The sequence below is a fragment of the Chelonia mydas genome, chromosome 6 (genome assembly GCF_015237465.2).
Source record: "Chelonia mydas isolate rCheMyd1 chromosome 6, rCheMyd1.pri.v2, whole genome shotgun sequence".
In the NCBI taxonomy this organism is placed as follows: domain Eukaryota; kingdom Metazoa; phylum Chordata; order Testudines; family Cheloniidae; genus Chelonia; species Chelonia mydas.
The window spans coordinates 22,395,396-22,415,313 of NC_051246.2; the positions used below are offsets into that span (position 1 = coordinate 22,395,396).

Genomic DNA, 19,918 nt, shown 5'->3' on the forward strand with positions numbered 1-19,918 from the left:
ATATACAAACATCTATGTACTGTGAATTTAAGTCTTGCCCTTGGTAGCTTTCTGAGAATGTATCTTGGGCACATTCGTTCTCTCTTCCTGCTTCTGCAGGGGCTCTTTCTGGAAGTTTTGTCATGAGCACAAAACTTCTGATTTAAGAGTTGATATTTCAAAGTGCTCTCAAAACCATATACATACTCAAATTTTACTTTAGAAGTTGTCAAGGAAAATAGCATTAATTAAATAGAGGGAAGATTCAGAATTAAGATAATATGATCATGCTGCATGTTTCCTAAACAATGGTAGTGAGTGTAGAAACCAAGTAGCTGTGATCATCCATGTCGGCGTAATGGGTGATTGAGTGTAACGCCGACAGACCCTGGTTGTTGGTGGGCAGGATTGAACCTGGGGCCTCTGGAGCTTAGTACATGATAGTCTACAGCAGGGTGGGCAAACTACGGCCCGCAGGACCCTCCTGCCCGGCTCCTGAGCCCCTGGCCTGGGAGGCTAGCCCCCAGCCCCTCTCGCACTCTCCCTCCTCCCCCGCAGCCTCAGCTCACTGCACCGCTGGCGCAATGCTCTGGGCGGCGCAGCAGGGCTGCAAGCTCCTGGGGCAGCGCAGCTGCAGAGCCCGGCCTGACCCAGTACTCTGTGCTGCGCAGTAAGGGGGCAGGGAGCAGCGCGGGTTGGATAGAGGGCAGGGGAGTTCGGGGGGGTGGTCAGGGGGTGGGGGGATGGATGGGGGTTGGGGCGGTCAGAGGATGGGGAACAGGGGGGTTGAATGGGAGCAGGGGATCCCAGGGGGGCAGTCAGGAAGGAGGGGGGACAGTCAGGAAGGAGGGGGGGTTGGGTGGGGTGGCGGGGGGCAGTCAGGGGCAGGGGTTTTGGGGGCAGTCAGGGGACAGAGAGAAGGGATGGTTGGCTGGGGCAGGAGTCCCGGGGGGACCGTCAGGGAACAGGGGGGTTGGATGGGGCAGGAGTCCCGGAATGGGGGGCTGTCAGGGGGTGAGAAGCGGGGGGGGGGGAGATAGGGGGCAGGGGCCAGATCACGCCCCCCGTCCCCTAACCAGCCCTCCATACAATTTTCGAAACCTGATTCGGCCCTCAGGCCAAAAAGTTTGCCTGCCCCTGTTCTACAGCATGAGCTAAAGCCACCTGGCTGTTAGCTAAGGCTGTAGAGCAGACTTATTTTATCTCTTTCGCTAAGTGGTCTCAGTGCCACTAGATGGACAGAACACCACACCCAGGAGATGTGTGGGTTACATGAGCATCAGGAAAAACTGGCATTATAGAGAGACCTATTCAAAGGACTGGCATTAGGTTGACGTTGACTAATGTAGTACCCGGATACTGTTGTCAGTCAAAACAGTAACATATTCATCATGAAAATAAACATAGAAAACAAATTTCAGCCTACATAAACCAAGGGATCATGCTTGTCAACTTCACCTCTGTAGTTCCTTGAGAGCCACAATTTTAGCTGGTGGACGTTCCTGGCAACAGAAGGCTTACAAGAAAATTCTGCAGAGCTAGGATTGCGCGATGTGGGAATAACCTGACTAGGCCGTGATTCTATCACTGTGCTTAAATTACCACCAGGTTTAACCAGGAGTGGGGGAAAGCTAGGTTCAGGGTGTTTTCCTTCATTTTAGTATTTCTAAAATTCCTCATGTAAAATAAATAGTTGGTGGAAAACCTAGTCAAATTACGGCCCACTCTTTTAAAAAAAAATGTTTAAGAATTTCTGAAATTTAAAAATTAATTTTAACACTCATGTAGTAATTTGTTTGAGTCAATGTGATGGTGATCGTGAAACTGCCTCAAAGCATCAGCTCTTTTTCATGTGCTGTCATATTTTTGAGTAATGATAATGGAACAATGACTTTTTGCACTTTGGAAATTAATTTATGAAGTCTTTGAAAGTCATTCGGCTGTGTTCAGAAATGTCCACCCCCTCCTCGTGCAAATTTATGTTAAAAATAAATACCTGTGACATAAACAAGCAGATCTGTACTTAATGAGAGAGCAACAAATAAGTTCTAACTGCTTTTATATTTTTGCTCTAGAGACCCTTAGTCTCATTTTTGCTGTACATTGTCACAGGATTTTTTTTGCATTGCTACCCCCTAATGGTCATGATGTCTTGGCTTTAACTCTAATGCTGGTAATTTTGTCTCCCACTCTACACAGATTTCAGATAAAAAGCACACAATAGCTTTTGTTCACTTTAGTAGAGAAAATAAAATAGTAGTAAAATAATACTAAAATTGCTGTCAGACTTTCATCACCTAAATTTTCTTTTAGCTTGCTGGAGTCTTTTTTTCTCAGTTTTTCTGAATGCTAATAATAAAGAGGGTTATGATTAATTTGCGGATAGAGTAACCTTTTTCCAAATGCACCCTACTCAATAAATGAACAAGCTGCTTACAGTAATTAAAGTAATGTCATCCTGTGCTCAAATTGCTTGTGCTAATATGGCTAATTGACAACAGCAAGCATTAACTGTGATTAGTCATATGCATCTAATGTCATCACCAGTGCCTATAATTTTCTACATAGAGGGAATTTCACATCTGTTTAAAATCATTTGTCTGCTGTCTGCATTGGTGTTCTTTCTTATAATATTCTATAAAAGATTCTTCTAATCATCTGCTGTACATAAAAGTTGGTCTTTTTCAAACATGTGAAGTGCTAGATGTTGGGGAATAGCATACCACCTACGTTATTCTTAAATATCTGTGTTTATATTTAATTAATAAATTTGAGTTTCCACTATATTGCATTCATCAAAATCTCTTTATGCCAGTTCCCTATTCTACAGGATGTAGATTGTTTACAACAGAACAGTCCACTGATGGAATTAATCAACAGGAGGTATTTCATGGAAAAACAGATGGGCCAAAAAGTTCAGTTTTGTAGGAATTTGATAGGTATTTCTTTTTGAAATCCAGAAAGAAATACTGCTCAGGGGGACATATGTTCTAAGGTTTTACATGATACCCATTGTTAGTAAACTTTTTTTTCTGTAAGTGGTACAATATTCATTTTAGAGTAGAAGCAAATGTCAGAAAAAAGCAGGCGGCTGCCAAACGACATTATAAGGGAGCATTGCGCACTTTAAACGAGCATGTTCTCTAATTGATCAGCAATGTAACAACGAAGCAACGTTAACCGGGACAACTTTAAGTGAGGAGTTACTGTACTCCAGTTGAGGCCTAATCAGCGTGGAGTAGAGCGGAGGAACTGCTTCTCACGTCTTGCTTACAACACTCCTGCTAATACATCCCAGAATGATGTGTGTTTTTTTTGTTTTGTTTTGTTTTTTTTTGCAACAGTGCTACGCTGTTGACTCACATTTAGCTTGTGGTCCAGTATGACCCCCAGAACCCTTTCCACAGTACTCCTTCCTAGGCAGTCATTTCCCATTTTGTATGTGTGCAACTGATTGTTCCTTCCGAAGTGAAGTACTTTGCATTTTCCTTATTGAATTTCATCCTATTTACTTCAGACCATTTCTTCAGTTTATTCAGATCATTCTGGATTTTAATCCTACCCTCAAAAGCACTGCAACCCCTCCCAGCTTGGTATCGTCCACAGACTTTATAACTGTACTCTCTATGCCATTATCGAAATCACTGATGAAGATATTGAACAGAACTGGACCCAGAACTGATCCCTGCTTGATCCCACTCGATATGCCCTTCCAGCATGACTGAACCACTAACTACTCTCTGGGAACAGTTTTCCAACCAGTTATGCACCCACCTTATAGTAGCTCCATCTAGGTTGCATTTCCCTAGTTTGTTTATGATTTAAAACATCTAACTTGTCTTAATAATTTTTAACTTGTTCTTTCCCTATTTTAGCCTCTGATTCCTTCCTCATTTTAGCCTCTGATCCTACCTCATTTTAACTGGCATTCACTATTTTAGACGTCCAATCGCCACCAACATAAATAAGAGGCCATTCCAAAAGATAGAGGTTTGAATACCAGTGTGAATATTTTTAATTGAATTTGTAGCAAAGAAGGTAGTCAATGAAGACATTTATATAATGGGGGGGTCATATAGAAAAGTTAAAACTCTAAAATATCAAGGAAACCAGGTGTTTATTTGTAACTTTGATAGAGGAGGCCTTTACAATAAGGTAGCCTTGAAAGAACCAGGGCATGAATGAGTGTTTTGGATGTATTAGAACCTTCAGTTTTATTAATCTTGGGTGTTATGTATAACAATAATAGGTAAAACATTTTCAGACACGTAAATTTTAAGTTGATATTCAAAAACCATACGTTGTTTTTGGCGGGAAACACTGTGAGGAAGCAGGCACAATGCTTTTGACCCATGGTGGTTCTCTAAGCGGCTCTTCACTTTCCCATTCACAGGATCTACCAACAGTGCAGTTTGGAGCAGTGGAAACATCTAGAAAGCAGTGCTTTTTGGAGCACTCTTGTGTCTGCTCCTTGAGTCCCCAAACACTAAGGGTATGTATATATTGCAATTAGGCACCCGTGGCTGGCCCATGCCAGCTGACTCAGGCTCACAGGGCTTGGGTTGTGGGACTAATTGCAGTGTAGATGTTCTGGGTAGGGTTGCCAGTTTTGGTTGGATGTATTCCTGGAGGTTTCATCAGGACATAATCTTTAATCCTGGAGACTCCAGAACAATCCTGGAGCGTTGGCACCCTAGTTGCAGCACAAGCTCTGGGACTCTCCCACCTTGGTCCTAGAGTCTGGGCTCCAGCTAGGATGACCAGATGTCCCGATTTTATAGGGACAGTCCCAATTTTTGGGTCTTTTTCTTATATAAGCTCCCTTACCTTCCACCCCTTGTCCCAGTTTTTCACATTTGCTGTCTGGTCACCCTCGCTCCAGCCCCAGCCTGGACATCTACACCGCAATTAAACAGCCCCACAGCCCTAGCCCCATGAGTCCAAGTCAGCTAGCGTGGGCCAGCTGTGGGTTTTTAATTACACTGTAGAAGACCCTCAGAGACAAAGGTTATAAAAGGGGATGGAGCATGCCAAATGCCTCCATTCCTTCCAGCTACAGTTGTGTGTGAACAAAGAACCTTATTCAAGTTGCTTGACCCTGGTTTTTTGAATGATTGTTCCCGGTGCCTTAGTGTTTCATAATTTCTTAACTTTTTAATTAGTTTTAGTTCATTTTTAATTTAATTTTTCAGCTAGTTACAATTCTGGAGCCTTTTGGGCTCCCCTCATTCTGATGCCAGTTCATGGATCTGCTGCAGAATCCTAAGAAATCAGGATTCTAAAGCTGTTCCTCCTTCCCCACAGCATGTTTTGCTTTGGACGTCCATACTAAGCATCTGGCTTACCTTGCAGAAGAGCACTTGCCAAAAATCAGGTCCATATTCATAAGTTACAAGGTGAGAAGGGACCAGTGTGATCATCTAGTCTGAACTCCTGTATAACACAGGCCATACATCTTCTCCAAAATAATTCCTAAAGCATGTCTTTTAGAAAAACATCTAATCTTGATTTAAAAATTGTCAGTGATGGAGAATCCACCATGACCCTTAGTAAATTGTTCCATTGATTAATTACTTTCGCTGTCAGTAATTTACATCTTTTTTTCCATCTGAATTTGTCTCGCTTCAAATTCCATCCATTTAATTGTTTTATACCTTTATCTCCTATATCTAAGAGCCCATTATTAAATATTTGTTCCCTATCTATATATGTATAGAGACTAATCAAGTCATCCTTAACCTTTCCTTTGTTAAATAGATTGAGCTCTTTGAATCACTATAAGGCATTTTTTCTAATCTTTTAATCATTCTCGTGGTTTATCTCTGAATCCTCTCCAGTTTTTCAACATCATTCTTGAATTGTGGGCGTCAGAGCACAGTTGTGGGCATCTGGGCACAATATTTCAGCAGTGGTGGCACTGGTGGGAAATACACAGGTAAAATAACCTCTCTATTCCTACTCAAAATTCCCCTGTTTATGCAGCCCAGAATTGCATTAGCTCTTTTAGCCACAGCATCACATTGGCTCTCATGTTCAGCTGATTATCCACCATGAGCCCCAAATCTTTTTCAGAGTCACTGCTTCCCAGGATAAAGTCCCCCACCCTGTAAGAATGGCCTACATTCTTTGTTCCTGGGTGTATATATTACATTTAACTATATTAAAACACACATTGTTTGCTTGTGCCCAGTTTCCCAAGTGGTCTAGATTGCTCCTAATCAGTAACTAGTCCTCTTTATTATCTACCACTCCCACAATTATTGTGTCATCTGCAAACTTTATCAGTGATGATTTTATGTTTTCTTCCAGGTCACTGATAAAAATATTAAATAGCGTAGGATCGAGAACCTATCCCTGTGGAACCCCATTGGAAACACACCCGCTTGATGATGATTCCCCATTTACAGTTACATTTCGAGACCTATTTTTAAGTCATTTTTTAAAGTCATTTAACGTGTGCCCTGTTACTTTTATGTCATTGTCATTTTTAATCAAAAAGTCATGTGCTACTAAGTCAAATATCTTGCAAAAGTCTAAGTATATTATATCAACACTATTATCTTCATCAACGAAACCTGTAATCTCATCAAAAAAGATAGTTAGACAGGATCTATTTTCCATAAACCCATGCTGATTTGTATTAATTACATTACCTTCCTTTAATTCTTTATTAATAAAGTCCCGTATCAGCCACTCCATTATCTTGCCCAAGAATTATGTCAGGCTGACAGACCAATGATAATGTGGGTCATCCTGTTTACCCTTTTTAAAAATTAACACAACATTAGCTTTCTTCCAGCCTTCTAGAACTTCAGTGCTCCAAGACTTATTGAAAATCTACATTAAGGTCCAATGAGCTCCTGAGCCAGCTCTTTTAAAACTCTTCAATGCAAGTTATCTGGACCAGCTGATTTAAATATGTCCAACTTTTAGTAACTTCTGATTAACATCCTCCTGAGATACTAGTGGAATGAAAAAAGTATTATCATAACACGATGAGACTATATCATCTGTTTTTCCCCAAATTCTGAACATGCTTCAGGTTTGAGACAACAAATATTTATTGAACACTTCTGCCTTTTCTGCATTATTATTGATAATTCTACCATTTCCACTTAGTAATGGACCAATATCATTGTCAGGATTCTTTTTGTTCCTAATATATTTTTAAAAGGCCATATTGTCCTTGACTCTGCTGGCCATAGATTTCTCCTTTTGTCCCTTTTCTTCACGGATTAGTTTTCTACAATTCCTAACTTCTGATTTATGTTCATTATCAACTTCACCTTTGTTGCATTTGTTAGCTTATTTTTAACAGCTGTCTTCACTTCTCCACTAAACCTGGTCAATTTTTTAACCAGCACAGCCTTCTTCCTCAGTTGTGGAATTGTGGCTTTTTGGGAATCTAGTAAGGTGTTCTTAAATTATTCCTAAATATCATTCAAATTTTTCTGATTACATTCTTCCTTCCACATGATTTAACTCATAATTGTTTTCAGCTTTGTGAAATTTACTATATTAAAGCACCAAGTGTATATATTACTGGTCTGGACTTTATTCTGCCTGAATATGATAAATGTGACCAAGTCATGATCACTTGTACCTAACCCACCTTTAATTTTTAGTTCTATGATTATTCCTCTTTATCTGTTAGAAAGAGGACTAATAAACAATTCCCCTATGTTGGCTATAACACTTTTTGTGTTAGGAAATTGTCATCTACAATGTTTAGAAATTCCACAGATATTTTAGTACTGGCAGTTTACTTTAGCTATCTAAAAGCAACCAGATGAATCCTTCTGGCTCTCCTAGAAGGCAGATAGAACAACAAACCAAATGCCTCCTGACAATGTTCCCTCTAATTTTTTACACTGATGTGCAGAATAAATATTATGTGCATCAATATGGAGGTGATTTGTGGTGGGGGTAGGGCTGAGGGGTTCGGAATGTGGGGAGGAGGGCTCAGGGCTGGGGCAGAGGGTTAGGTGGGGGGGGATGAAGGCTCTGGCTGGGGGTGTGGGCTTTGGGGTGGGGCCAGGGATGAGGGACTTGAGGTACAGGCAGAGTATCAAAGACATTTGGCTAGAGAACTCTCACACGAGGCAATGTAGTTACTCAGAGCATATTTGATATTTCCAGCATCCAGAGTAGTATCCTCAGCTCTCTCTGAGGCACCACTCCTGGCTAAGATCTTTTGACCTCCCCTCTGAAATCTGTTTAAGGAGAAATTCAAGGACACTAGCTCAACAGCCGGGTCTTTGTATATTTCACAGTTTCCCAGAAGGAGCTACAGTGTTTCAACCTTCAGGTTTGAGACAACAGTACTCAACCCACTTACCCTTCACAGAATAGGCAATTTCGATAACAGTCACAAACCAACAGAAGAGAAAGGCTTTTAGGCCATAATCCGCACACAGACCACCTGAAGCCACAGATTTGTTGGAATGTTCAGGAGTCCACATCCAATTGTACCTACTGTGTACCCTTCCCTTAAGGTCGAAGACAACTTAGCAAATATTGGAGATACATGGATCAGCATAACATCTGGTCTGTGGTTCTTAGAGATAATTTCTCTAGACTATGTGCCATTTAATTTTCTTCATGCTCTCTGCTCAATTCATCTGCCTCCTTCCCTTTTCAGGGACATTTCTCATGAGAATTTGTTAAGAGTTGAAGTTCAATCACTCCTCCAGCTGGGGGGCAATAGAAAAAGCTTCTGTGGAATTTCAGGGAAAATGTTTCTAGATATTTCCTCATTTCTCACCCACCTCCAAAATAGAGGGCTTTGACCAGTTCTGAATCTCAGGAAATTCAGCTCATTCATCAGAAAATTCAATTTCTGCATGATCACCACTCTACCATCTGTGGTGCCTTACCTTTCCTTTCATGGCTGGTTTGGGGCACTTGAGCTAAGGGATACTTATTTTCATATTGGTATCAGATGTTCCTACAGAAAGTATTTGCAATTAATGATTGGACAAGATCACTGCCAATACAAAGTTCTCCCATTAGGCTTTTCCATGGCACCTTGGATAAGCAAAATGCCACTCTGCAGAAGCAGCTCATCTAAGGAGGCAGGGCATCCATGTCTATCTGTACTTACACAATCACCTGAAAAGAGCATTGTTAATGGCAACTCTCTCAGAGGCCATGGAAGTAACATGTAGGCTGTTCCAAAGCTGGGGACTGAGCAGCTGAGAAAAGTTGCACTCCACCTCCACCCAAAATAAAACTTATTTGGGTAGTTCTAGAATCTATTTAAAGAAAGGTTTTCCTAATAAAAGAGATAATACTTGTCTCAGCAAGTTCTATTCTTCCTCAGTCTGATGTGACTCACACCATCAACAACCTATGTAACCCCAATTTACAATGTTGAGAATTAGACCACTGCAACTTTGGTTGGCAAGCCATTACAAACTCAGTGTGGACAGCATACACATGAGATTCTACTGCCTAAAGAGATACTCATTCCTTTTACTGGTGGGCAAAAAGAAGAAAATGTCATTCAAACCATCCAGCTCTATCTGCTATGTTAATCTCAGACACTTCCAGCCTTGGCTGGGGAGCACGATGCCAGGGATTTATAGCCATTGGAACTTCCGGGAACAGAAGCTTCATGTAAATTTTTTGGAACTGAGACTAGTGAGATGGGCCGTTGAGGTTTTTCTTCTCCTAAAATACTGAGTAGAGCAGGTGCTGACACCAATGTTTTATTTGAACAAACAGAGGATATCCACTCAAGCCAATTATACAAGAAAGCCATGAAACCCTCGGAATGTTGCAAACCTCACAAAATCTATCCCATAGCTATTCACCTAGAGAAAAAAGACAACATATTACCAGACCCACTGAGCAGGAATCAGTAAGACCAACATGAGTAGTCTCTGAAATGCATTGGTAGACTGGATTTTCTTCCCATAAGGTCATCCAAAGCTAGACATGTTTGCCATGAAGCACATCACCAAATGCCAAAGGTATTTCTCAAGGGCAGGGATGGACAGTACACCCATATCAAATACATTTCTTCTTGAATGGGTAAAAAAGATTTCTTTATGCCTTTCCCCCCAGTTCATCTAAATTCCAGAGTCCTAAAAAAGATTCAACAGGCCCAAATCATAAGTAATATTAATAGCCTACAGATGAACCTAGAAACAATGATTCTCAGATCTATTTCAAATGTCAAAGGGAACTTATGTGACTGTCCTGATCACTCAGAACTCCTCATGCAACAAAAAAGGTCACATCCAGCACCCAGACTCACATTTGTTCCATCTCACAGCCTGGCCCTTCAGACCTTGTCTTCAGTAGAGCTGGACTGTTCAAAAGGTGTGCAGCAATACTCCTGAACTCCCGGAGACAATCCACATATTCCTGTTATTCACGTAAAAGGAGAAGGTTCTCCTCGTGAGCAGATGACAATATTACGCCATCCACAACTGAGTATATATTATACCTAAAATCTCAAGGCTTCTCTGTCTCTTCAGTCGGAGTACAGCTGGCAGCAATTTCTGCCCATCATACTCCAGTAGAGCAAAAGCCTATTTAGCCACTCTGTGGTCAAAAGGATTTTGAAAGATCACATCAATACTTGACCTTCCATCAGTGAACAGATTCCTATTTGAGATCGTAGTCTGGTACTCACCCAATTAATAGGGACTCCTTTCAAGCCCATGAGAAAATATTCCATATGTTCTCTGGAATCACTGTTTAATTATTCCTCATCTCACCTTTCTAGGAGAGGGTACTTCTTGCTAAACTTCTATGAGTGGGAATGTGCAGAGGCGACTTGAAGAAGTAATGGAGATTATTCACCAGTAACTGGAGTTCTTTGAGATGGGCTTTGCACATCCACACTCCCCCGCCCACTTTCTCTTCTTTCTTAGAAGCCTAGTACATTAACTGATTTTGCGGAGGTAGTGGAAGGAACTTAGGAGGTTGGTGCGCTGCACCCATAGTTATACCTTCACTTTCTGAGCACTTGGAGCCTTGCGGGAGGGGAGCTGAGTGCTCCAATGGGCATTGCCTTCTAGAGAATGCCTCTGCAAATTGCAGTGTTAAAAAGCTGATCTGCATTCTAATAACTCCAGAGGAACATAAAAATTTAAGCAGACCTTCCAGGTCATATTTTTCTGGATTTATGGACCAATGTAGGTGTCGGTCATATTGACTTATGTTTGGATTTCACTATTGGTGAAAGGCTATAATTAATATTTAATTTCTGGCCCATCTCACTTCCTTTTGTTTCATTGTATTACTTTTTTCATTTTGAGCTATGTTTTTTTTTGTCTTTTTTTTTTTATTATGTAACAGCTTTATGGTTCCAGTCCCTATTATGGAGTTGATAAAGATGTATATGAACACAGATATCCTACACGGCTGCCATATACTGACTACCTGGTCAGTGGAGCAATAATAGGAGAGTTGAACTGCCTAACTAAGCAAGAAATGGAATATACTGTTACCTGTGAAACTGCTGTTCAGGTCAGTGAATATGGCTTTAAGCTTTATCTGTGTCAGAATGTTCTTCTCCTTCTCCTAAGTTCTAATAAATCAGACATTTTTACATTGCTATTTATAATAAAATGATTTAGACCAAAATAGCCCATAGCTCCCATTGACTTCCAACTTGGAAAATTTTGGCCCTAACTTTAAGAATTAAAGGCCAAAATGTTCAAACCTGGTTGCTTAAAATTAGTCTCTTAAACAAAAGTGGCCCAATTTTCAGAAGCGCTGAGCCAGTGGTGTTGAAAGGCGATCTCTTGCAGACTTGTTAATGTACACAGGAGAGGTGGTCTCTCCTCCTATGGACCTTGGGGGGTGGGGGGGGTGTAGAATTAGGCAATCTCATAGTGTCTAGCCAAGTAATTCCACATAATGGAATTTCTTTTTTTCTATCTCTTTTCTTACAAAACAACCTAGGAAATTAAATTTAATATATTAAGAGAAGGTCAAAATTAAACCATTAAGCATTCAGCATTTTGTACATACAACTTAACTCTGTTTTATTTCTCAAATAATACAACTTTTTAAAACTTTAGATACATACATGTAGCATCTTGCAGTACTGTGAACCAAGCTGCATATGGCAGAGTAATTGATATGATCATTTAAGTTATGTGTATAATTATTAAACCATTCTTAAATCACTGTACAGATTAAGTATACAACATGAAGTGATAGTGAAAATTGCTGGCATGGATAGGTCAAAGTTAGGGGAAAGTTTCAGAAAGGGCCCTGTGAAATCTTGTCCACAGAATGGTTTCTATGGAGGGTACTGTAATTTCCATCATGGACATCTAAGGCTTTATCTGGGGTCTTTTGGCATTGCTGATTTTGTGTTCCTTCCTGTCTGAGGTAATCTGCAGTCGTTAACACAGTTCGTGAATACCCCCAAATGGACACCAGGTCAAAGAGTATTGACTTGTACTGGAAGTGGTATCCATTGTAGGCAAAATGAACCCATTTCCTATGTGCAGATACTAGTGGTATATTCAGAGTATGCCTTCTTGAGATGGATTAATGATATGAAGTCCACTTTTGAGATAACCGCTAGGGTAGACTACATTGTTATGTTTCAGAGTAGCAGCCGTGTTAGTCTGTATCCGCAAAAAGAAAAGGAGGACTTGTGGCACCTTAGAGACTCTCACATTTATTTGAGTATAAGCTTTCGTGCGCTACTTCATCCAGTGAAGTGAGCTGTAGCTCACGAAAGCTTATGCTCAAATAAATGCGTTAGTCTCTAAGGTGCCATAAGTCCTCCTTTTCTTTTTACATTGTTATGATTTCCCAATTCCTATAGTGTCTACTGAATGAGTGAAATAAAACAGCACGGTGATATATACTTGCAGTGCCTCCAGACTGTACCATTTTCTGTTTGGAAGGGTTATTTCAGATAAAGAGGCAATTTTGGTTGTGATTGCTCAAGTGAAAGATAACAGCTGCTGAAGCCCATAAAGCCTCTGAGGTAGCCTCATTGTTCTTGATGAGAAAGGAGTATGCCTTCCTGTATGTTGGTCATTTAGCAATAAGTCTTTCTCTATCAGGCTGACTATAGCCTTGGCAAATTATCAGCCATGGAAAGGGAGTCCAGGTCTCATCTGATGAATGTTGTAGAATTCCTTAGCCAGCCCTTCTAGCCACTAAAGTACAATTGTTCTAGGCACTATACAAACACAAACTGGTAGCTAGTACTTTAAATTTTGCAAAGACATTCAGTTTAAGCTTAACATTAAAAGGTCTTTGAAACCTAAGCGACTGAAAACATTTATGACCTCATCTATAGCTAACAGCAATAAAAATGGTGTGGTGCCACTTTTTTGCTGAAATTTCTCATCATCATCCATCAAAGTAAACCAGGAACTGTCTTAGAGTTCTTATCTGAAAAGGTTCCCCTCTTTGTTATTATTATGCATTTGTAAGGCATCCATTGCTGTAATGCCATATATAATAATGAAAAGCATGATTTTCGTTCAAATGGATTGCATTAACATATTATTATACATGATTGAATTAACTTATAATTATGTAAATTATTATTCATTAGTTTTATAGCACTGCTAGTATTCTAGTGCTCTAAAGACAGGTACAGATCACCAGGAACCTGCCTTAAAAAGTGCATAGTTTGAATAATTAGTTTGACAAATTAAAAATATAATTTCATTTAAAAAGTGGAGGGGAAGAGATGTGCTGTTGTAGAAATTAATTTTATTACGGTTTTATTTCAGACGTGTTTTATTTCTATGGACGACTTGTTCGAAGCTTTTGATAAGTTTTTGGAATGCCCATCCTTGGAATATAAAATATGGTTAAAACTTGCTCTTGATATCACTATCAAAACTTTCAAGGAAAACCTTGCTTACCAGGTAAATAATCTACTGTCTGGCTTTGGACTCTGTGAATCTGAAAATCGCCTTGTTCATTCATGTTCTTTGTGGGCCACGGGGAGAATAGGTTTGCCTGCATTGCCCTCAGTATGCTCATAATGATTGCAGGTCTGCATTAAGGTAATTAATATATTAAAATCTCGTTCTTCAGGGCTTCAGCTATTGCCTACAGGGGTCAGGAAGAAATTATATTGCAGAGCAGGGAGTCAGGGTGGGCAGGCTATTTTCCACCTTCTTCTGAAACATCAGAGATTGGCTACAGCTGGAGATGGAAGACCAGATAAGGGTGGACCTGTACTATGAGGTGATACAGAGAATCCTTTTTCTAGATGCCTGGCTGGTGTGTCTCCTTCATATGCTCAGAGTCATATTGATTGCTAGATTTGGGGCTGCGGCAGAATTTCCCTTAGTCAGATTGGCTGAGAGCTTGAGGCAGGGAGGTACCATTACTCTAGAGCATGTGATTTGGTTCACCTGCTGGGAGTAGCTGGGTTCATCCTGCCTAATCAGTTCCCTGCCATTGCACAAGCCCCTGGCATCGGTGACAGCTTGGTGTCTGTGTTGTTCTCTGCCTGCGGACACAATTTAATCTCCAGAGGACTGAAATATTCTAGTCTAACTAGAAGTCTTTGGGCATACTAGGGGGGCTCTGAGTGAAAATTACTAGCCTCTATTATGTTATTACAGAAGGTCAGATGAGATGATTTAATGGTTCTTTCTGGCATTAAACTCTTTAAAATTATGATTTCCTACTTTTCTGTACTGTTTGTAGAATGAATGGAATAAGCCTGCTCTGTAGTATACTATCCTCTCCTCTATCTGACCAGAAGGTTGGGGGTTTTTTGGGTGAGTGCGCATGCCTGCACAGAGGCCTCAGTGGGTTAAAAAGCCAGTAGATCTTCCCTCCAAAAAAGACACCACCAGATAGATTTGAAAGGGGAGTTACCAAGGGAGGCTATTTCCTGGCTTTTCTGTTTGAAGGGGATTAGACTAAGAGGAGGATTGGACTATGTAGGGATGGAGAACAATGAAGGTTGGGGGGAATCGCCCTAAATTTGGATAGTTCAGGTAGCAATGTGAACTTCTGGATATTTATCCAGCCATGTTGGGACTATTTTTGCTATGTTGGGATCAGTACACTATCTGCTTGTATTAAAAAAAAAAAAAAAAAAAAAAAAGGTGCACGGAGAGGCTAGCTTCCTCTGCATGCTGCTGTGTGCGTTTTTTTTATAACCCTGGTCCCACTGCATCTGGTAAAGCTAGCACTGATGACCAGATGGAAATTAGGAGACTAAATACCTTTGAGGTTCTGTGCCTGATCGCCTGCAGCAAGACTGACTAGAATCAAACTTTTTAGCTCTAGGTAAAAGTTATGTGCTCCTTCCAGATCAACTTTGCAAGTTTCAGACGTGGAGTAAAAGAAAAAGTAAAACTTTCAAACTGAAATGCAGGAAAATTGTGTCACTGTTGCCAGCTCTTCCTTACGTGGTTTCATTGACACACAAACTGATCAGAAAAGATTCCTCTCTCAAAATATATATCTATATAGGTAAAATACATTACATATTTTGATTTTTGTTTTATGGAATTTATTTTGGACAAATCAAATGTTTCAAAAATGTACAGTACAAGGCTTTTTGTTATGTTCTTATTTATGGAAAAAATAATACATCTTACATGGCTTCTAATTGCAGGATTGGTCATACAAGATGTGCACAAAGTTGCCTAATGTTTATGTGATGGATATACCAACCCACAGCAAATGGGATATTTATGATGGAACCATGGATGAGGTTATCCTTGTATATGGAAGTGTACAAGATTGTCAACAACTGCAACCTTATTTTGCACCCTGTATTTTACCTAAAACTTGCCATCAGGTAAGAAGAATTATTGTTACAAAAAGTCTACAATATGTAAAAAAACCATTTGCTTATTGAAGGATGACAACACCCTCAGATATCTCTCTCCTATACAAAATAATCAGAGCACCATAAATAACTCGTGTTACAAGATGCTTTCAGATTCTTAGAAAATGATGGGAGATGCTCCTTCTTTCAAGTAGAGACCATAATGTAAAGCATAGATATTTAATCAGGATCTTAGCTATGGCAATACAAGACATTCAGATGAGCTTTTGTTTGGGTTAGTGCAAACTCTGTTTGGAGACCAACTCTTTTTATATGAGTAATTTCCAAACTAAAATTATATCAAATTAATCTGGCAAATCAAAACACAAAATTGAGGAAACTAATGCCCATGCCACAATGAAAACACTAATGCAACTTTAACTCTTTAACTTTAATGCTCCTGCTCCACCATACTTACTTAATAATTGTGATGCCATATGTAAAATTCCAAACAAACACACTACATTTTGTAACTGTTAAGATAGCTGGCTGGTACAACCAACCCAAACATAAAAAACCCCTATGAAATCCAGAGTGATATCAAACACACTATACAGCTAGTGCAGGTCTTCATTGGTCCCATTCAGTATGCATATATATCATCCACAGCAAACGGTCCACCAGAATGTCATTAACTCTGGCTCTAGACTGTTACCTTACAATTTTAATTTTTACCCGTTATCTACAGCCACAACCTTGTTTTAAAAACCACTGATTCACACAATTAAGGATTTTCATGATCACATCTCTATTTTTAATAAGAGTTCTAAGGGATATACTATACTATCGCTGAAGTTACCTTTAATTTTGTCTTTTAATTATGGCTTTCAGCATGCTATTTATTCATTAATTAAAGTTTGTCTTTTCGCAAGGCTAGAATTTGAAGAATATCAGAACCACCAAGAGTAAAATATTCCAGTTTGTTTGATCACTGATAATTTCAAACTTGTTGCTGCAAATGAAGAAAATTGTTTGGCTTTTCATATATTACTCTTGCATGACTACAGGGGGCAGTAGTTAAAGTAGTTTTGGCTGGGTGCTTGTTTATAAGTGTAATTGATTATGTACGTGAAGATTGTGCTTTTTATAAAATATAATTGGTTGTATTTGAGCACAGTGTAAGTGTTGCACTGGGATCCCACTGGATTTTTTCTTTTTTGAAGTGCTACACTACACAATTATGAATATAAAGATGCATCCATCAAGTTACATTAAAGTTTAATTTAAAAATTCACTTAGAAAATATTTTAAGTTTATAAAACTGTATAATATATTTTATATTTTTATAAAAATATTTTAAACTATACAACATATATATTTTTAAATACTTGCCTTTAAATGCTAATATTTAGATGTCACAAGTATCAACTTTGAAAAATAATTTCTGTTTCTAAAGTGACTACTATACAATGGTCTAGGATTGTTTGTTCGTTCTGATTAATTCTTTCACTGTGTTTTTAACCATCATAACATTTAACACCAGTGGTTTATGTTTTCTTCTCATTTGAATATTTAACATTTTTTGTTTTTTAAAATAGATTGTGATATAAAATCTGGTCATGACTACATATAAAATTGCCGCCTTCTTACTTTGAAGATTTTAAAATCTTGTTCTTGTTTTGGGCTTTTTGTCAATTTAATTGTACGGATCATATTTCTTTGGGATGTGCTCTCAACCTTAACTTCAGTTTGAGGAAGTTTTTTATATGGGATTTTTTAAAAACTGCTGATTGCATACACAGTAGGACACACTGTAGAACCCAAAATCTTTAGAGGGGGGCATGTGAGCCAAAACACTTTGCAGGGCATTGAAACCCAAGGAACATTGTGGCACTGAAGAGCTCTGCATAACACTGGATGCTTGGCTCCCCAGCCAGGAAATCTTTCCAAGTGAGTTTCCCACTACTCCCCATCCTCCCTTTCTTCCCCACACGCCATGCCTTGATTCCTGCTCCTTCTGGACTTTTAATGTCCACAGGACCTATAGGCAGACCTTAGTGAGTCAGCAGGAACTACAACAGCTCCTACAGCCTTTAAAGTCTCCATGAACCTAGGAGGAAGAATTGAGGTATAAAACCTGGAAGAGCTATGAAGTAGGTGGCAGGTGACTCAGGCAAGAAAACTGTATGCCCAGGAGGGCTGCAGGATGCAGTGAAACCAAGGAAAATTTGCAGAATTTAGGAGCTCAGCAGGCATGCTGAGCTAAGGCCAGGGAAGGAATCCTGAGGAACTTTAGATACCTGTTGGGTTACATGAAACGTACAAGCTTAACTGTTTAGCTCTGGGTTTGAAGCTGCTGGAGCAATCAGTGTTTAAGAGTTAACTATACTTTTGATGAGTCTGTGTGCATGAGATATTTAAAGGTTTAATGGTTATATTATAGTTTATGGTTTAAAATGAGATCTGATACAAAGGGTTCTTTCTGGATAGAAGAAGTGGTGAATTTCAGATGGTTTCAAACATTGATTGGGTCACTAGTAAAAATGCATCAGGTAGTCTGAATCTAGCTCTTTATGCCTCACACATGTGAAGGCCAACATATAATTTGACAACATGCAGTACAATAAGCAGTATGTACTACAGAAAGGATGAGGACAGCTTGCTGCAAGACAGAAGTGAGGTGCATTGAATTGGTTTTGTAAGGAGATTGTAGTGGTGTGGTTTCCTATGCTAAGTTTTGGTTCTGGCAATATTTTAGGTACAAGGCACTGCTGCAGTAACAAAGCTGCTCGTTGTACGAACTACTACCAGTATGAAGAGTAGTAGAAGATGCAGTAGTGCGTGTCACTACCATTCATCTGCTCGGAGACAGGGTGAGGAAGAGTGTGTCTCACATTCATGTAATTCTTAAAAAAGTGTAAAACTGCATGGTATTTAGCACTTAATTATCTATAATAGTTGCAGCAACATTAGGAATTGGAAGTAGAATACTACTGGTGATATACCAAAACAAACCATTTTCAAGAGGCATCTAGATGGAAAAACTATTAAAATTAAGTAACTAACTATAACTCCCTCTTTCCCCACCTGCTTCAGTCAAACACAAGTTATTGATCTGAACACAGAGGTAACTGAGGGCAGGTCGACGTTACGCTTAAGTCGATCTAACTTATGTCACTCAGGGGTGTGAAAAAGCCTCTTTCTCCCCCCCCCCCCCCCCAAGTGACACATCTCACCAAGGTGGAATAATTATGCCAACAGGAGAGCGCTCTATCATTGGCATAGTGTGTCTTCACCAAATGCACTACCGTGCAATGTACACTGAGGTACAATGTAGTGTAGACTTACCCTGAGTGAAATTCTATGGCCTGCTTTGAACGGGGGGACAGACTGATGACCTCATGGTCCCTTCTGGCATTAATCTATGCATCTGCCTCCTAGCCACCCTTCCATTTCTGCCATCTATGAAGAGGCATTCTGGCAATTCTTAACTTTTGGGAGAATGACTTTTCAATCTTAATTGTACTCTTTTTAAAATTAATGTTCTAGGTTTTTAAAAAGAACCACACAAATTCTACTATGTGCATCTGTAACAAACCCCTCCCTCCATAATGTGTCATCAGCAGGGTTCTGCTCTGGGAAGCAGCTAACAGAACAGGAAGTGTAATACACAAATAGTGGGTTACATGTGTAGGAGTAGCCCCATTTTAGAAAGTCTAACCAAGGACAAAAAAATTGTCAGACAATGTGGTTAAGTGGTCTAGACTTGTCTGCCATATTAGAGATCTGTGTTCTACTCCCAGCTTGTATAACCTCTCAATGGGGGACGAGCCCTCCCACACTGCCACATGTTATTTATTCACACAGCATATTCATCCTTATTTATTCTCTTGCTTGTCTCTGTACTGAAGTGACACATCAGAGACCAGTGCATGTGCAGTGTACTATGTTGAGGGTTTTGGCAGGAACTACACAAACCACACATGGAAAACATGAAGATGACAATCACAAGGGTCTCATGCCCATGTGTAGGCTAGCCCCTTGGTATAGACTCGTAACTATGTATCCTCCCCTCCCATCTGTTGCGAGCAAGGGACGTATGGGGCACACTGCCCTCTATAACCCCCCCCCCCCCCCCCCCAAATTTTACAACAATTGAATTTGGTTAGATTGTTTATATAATATAGCTAATACAATATTTTCTTT

At 39.7% G+C, this 19,918-nt stretch overlaps 1 protein-coding gene across 1 annotated transcript in view; it reads left to right on the top strand.

Moving 5' to 3' along the window:
• Positions 1 to 19,918, top strand: part of LOC114018710 (sodium/hydrogen exchanger 10) — a 304,510-nt gene that overhangs the window by 281,888 nt on the left and 2,704 nt on the right. The window contains exons 22-25 of the mRNA XM_043548755.1: positions 11,290 to 11,460; positions 13,704 to 13,841; positions 15,557 to 15,742; positions 18,471 to 18,585. Coding sequence (XP_043404690.1) covers positions 11,290 to 11,460; positions 13,704 to 13,841; positions 15,557 to 15,742; positions 18,471 to 18,585 — 610 coding nt within the window. The remainder of the gene's footprint in view (positions 1 to 11,289; positions 11,461 to 13,703; positions 13,842 to 15,556; positions 15,743 to 18,470; positions 18,586 to 19,918) is intronic.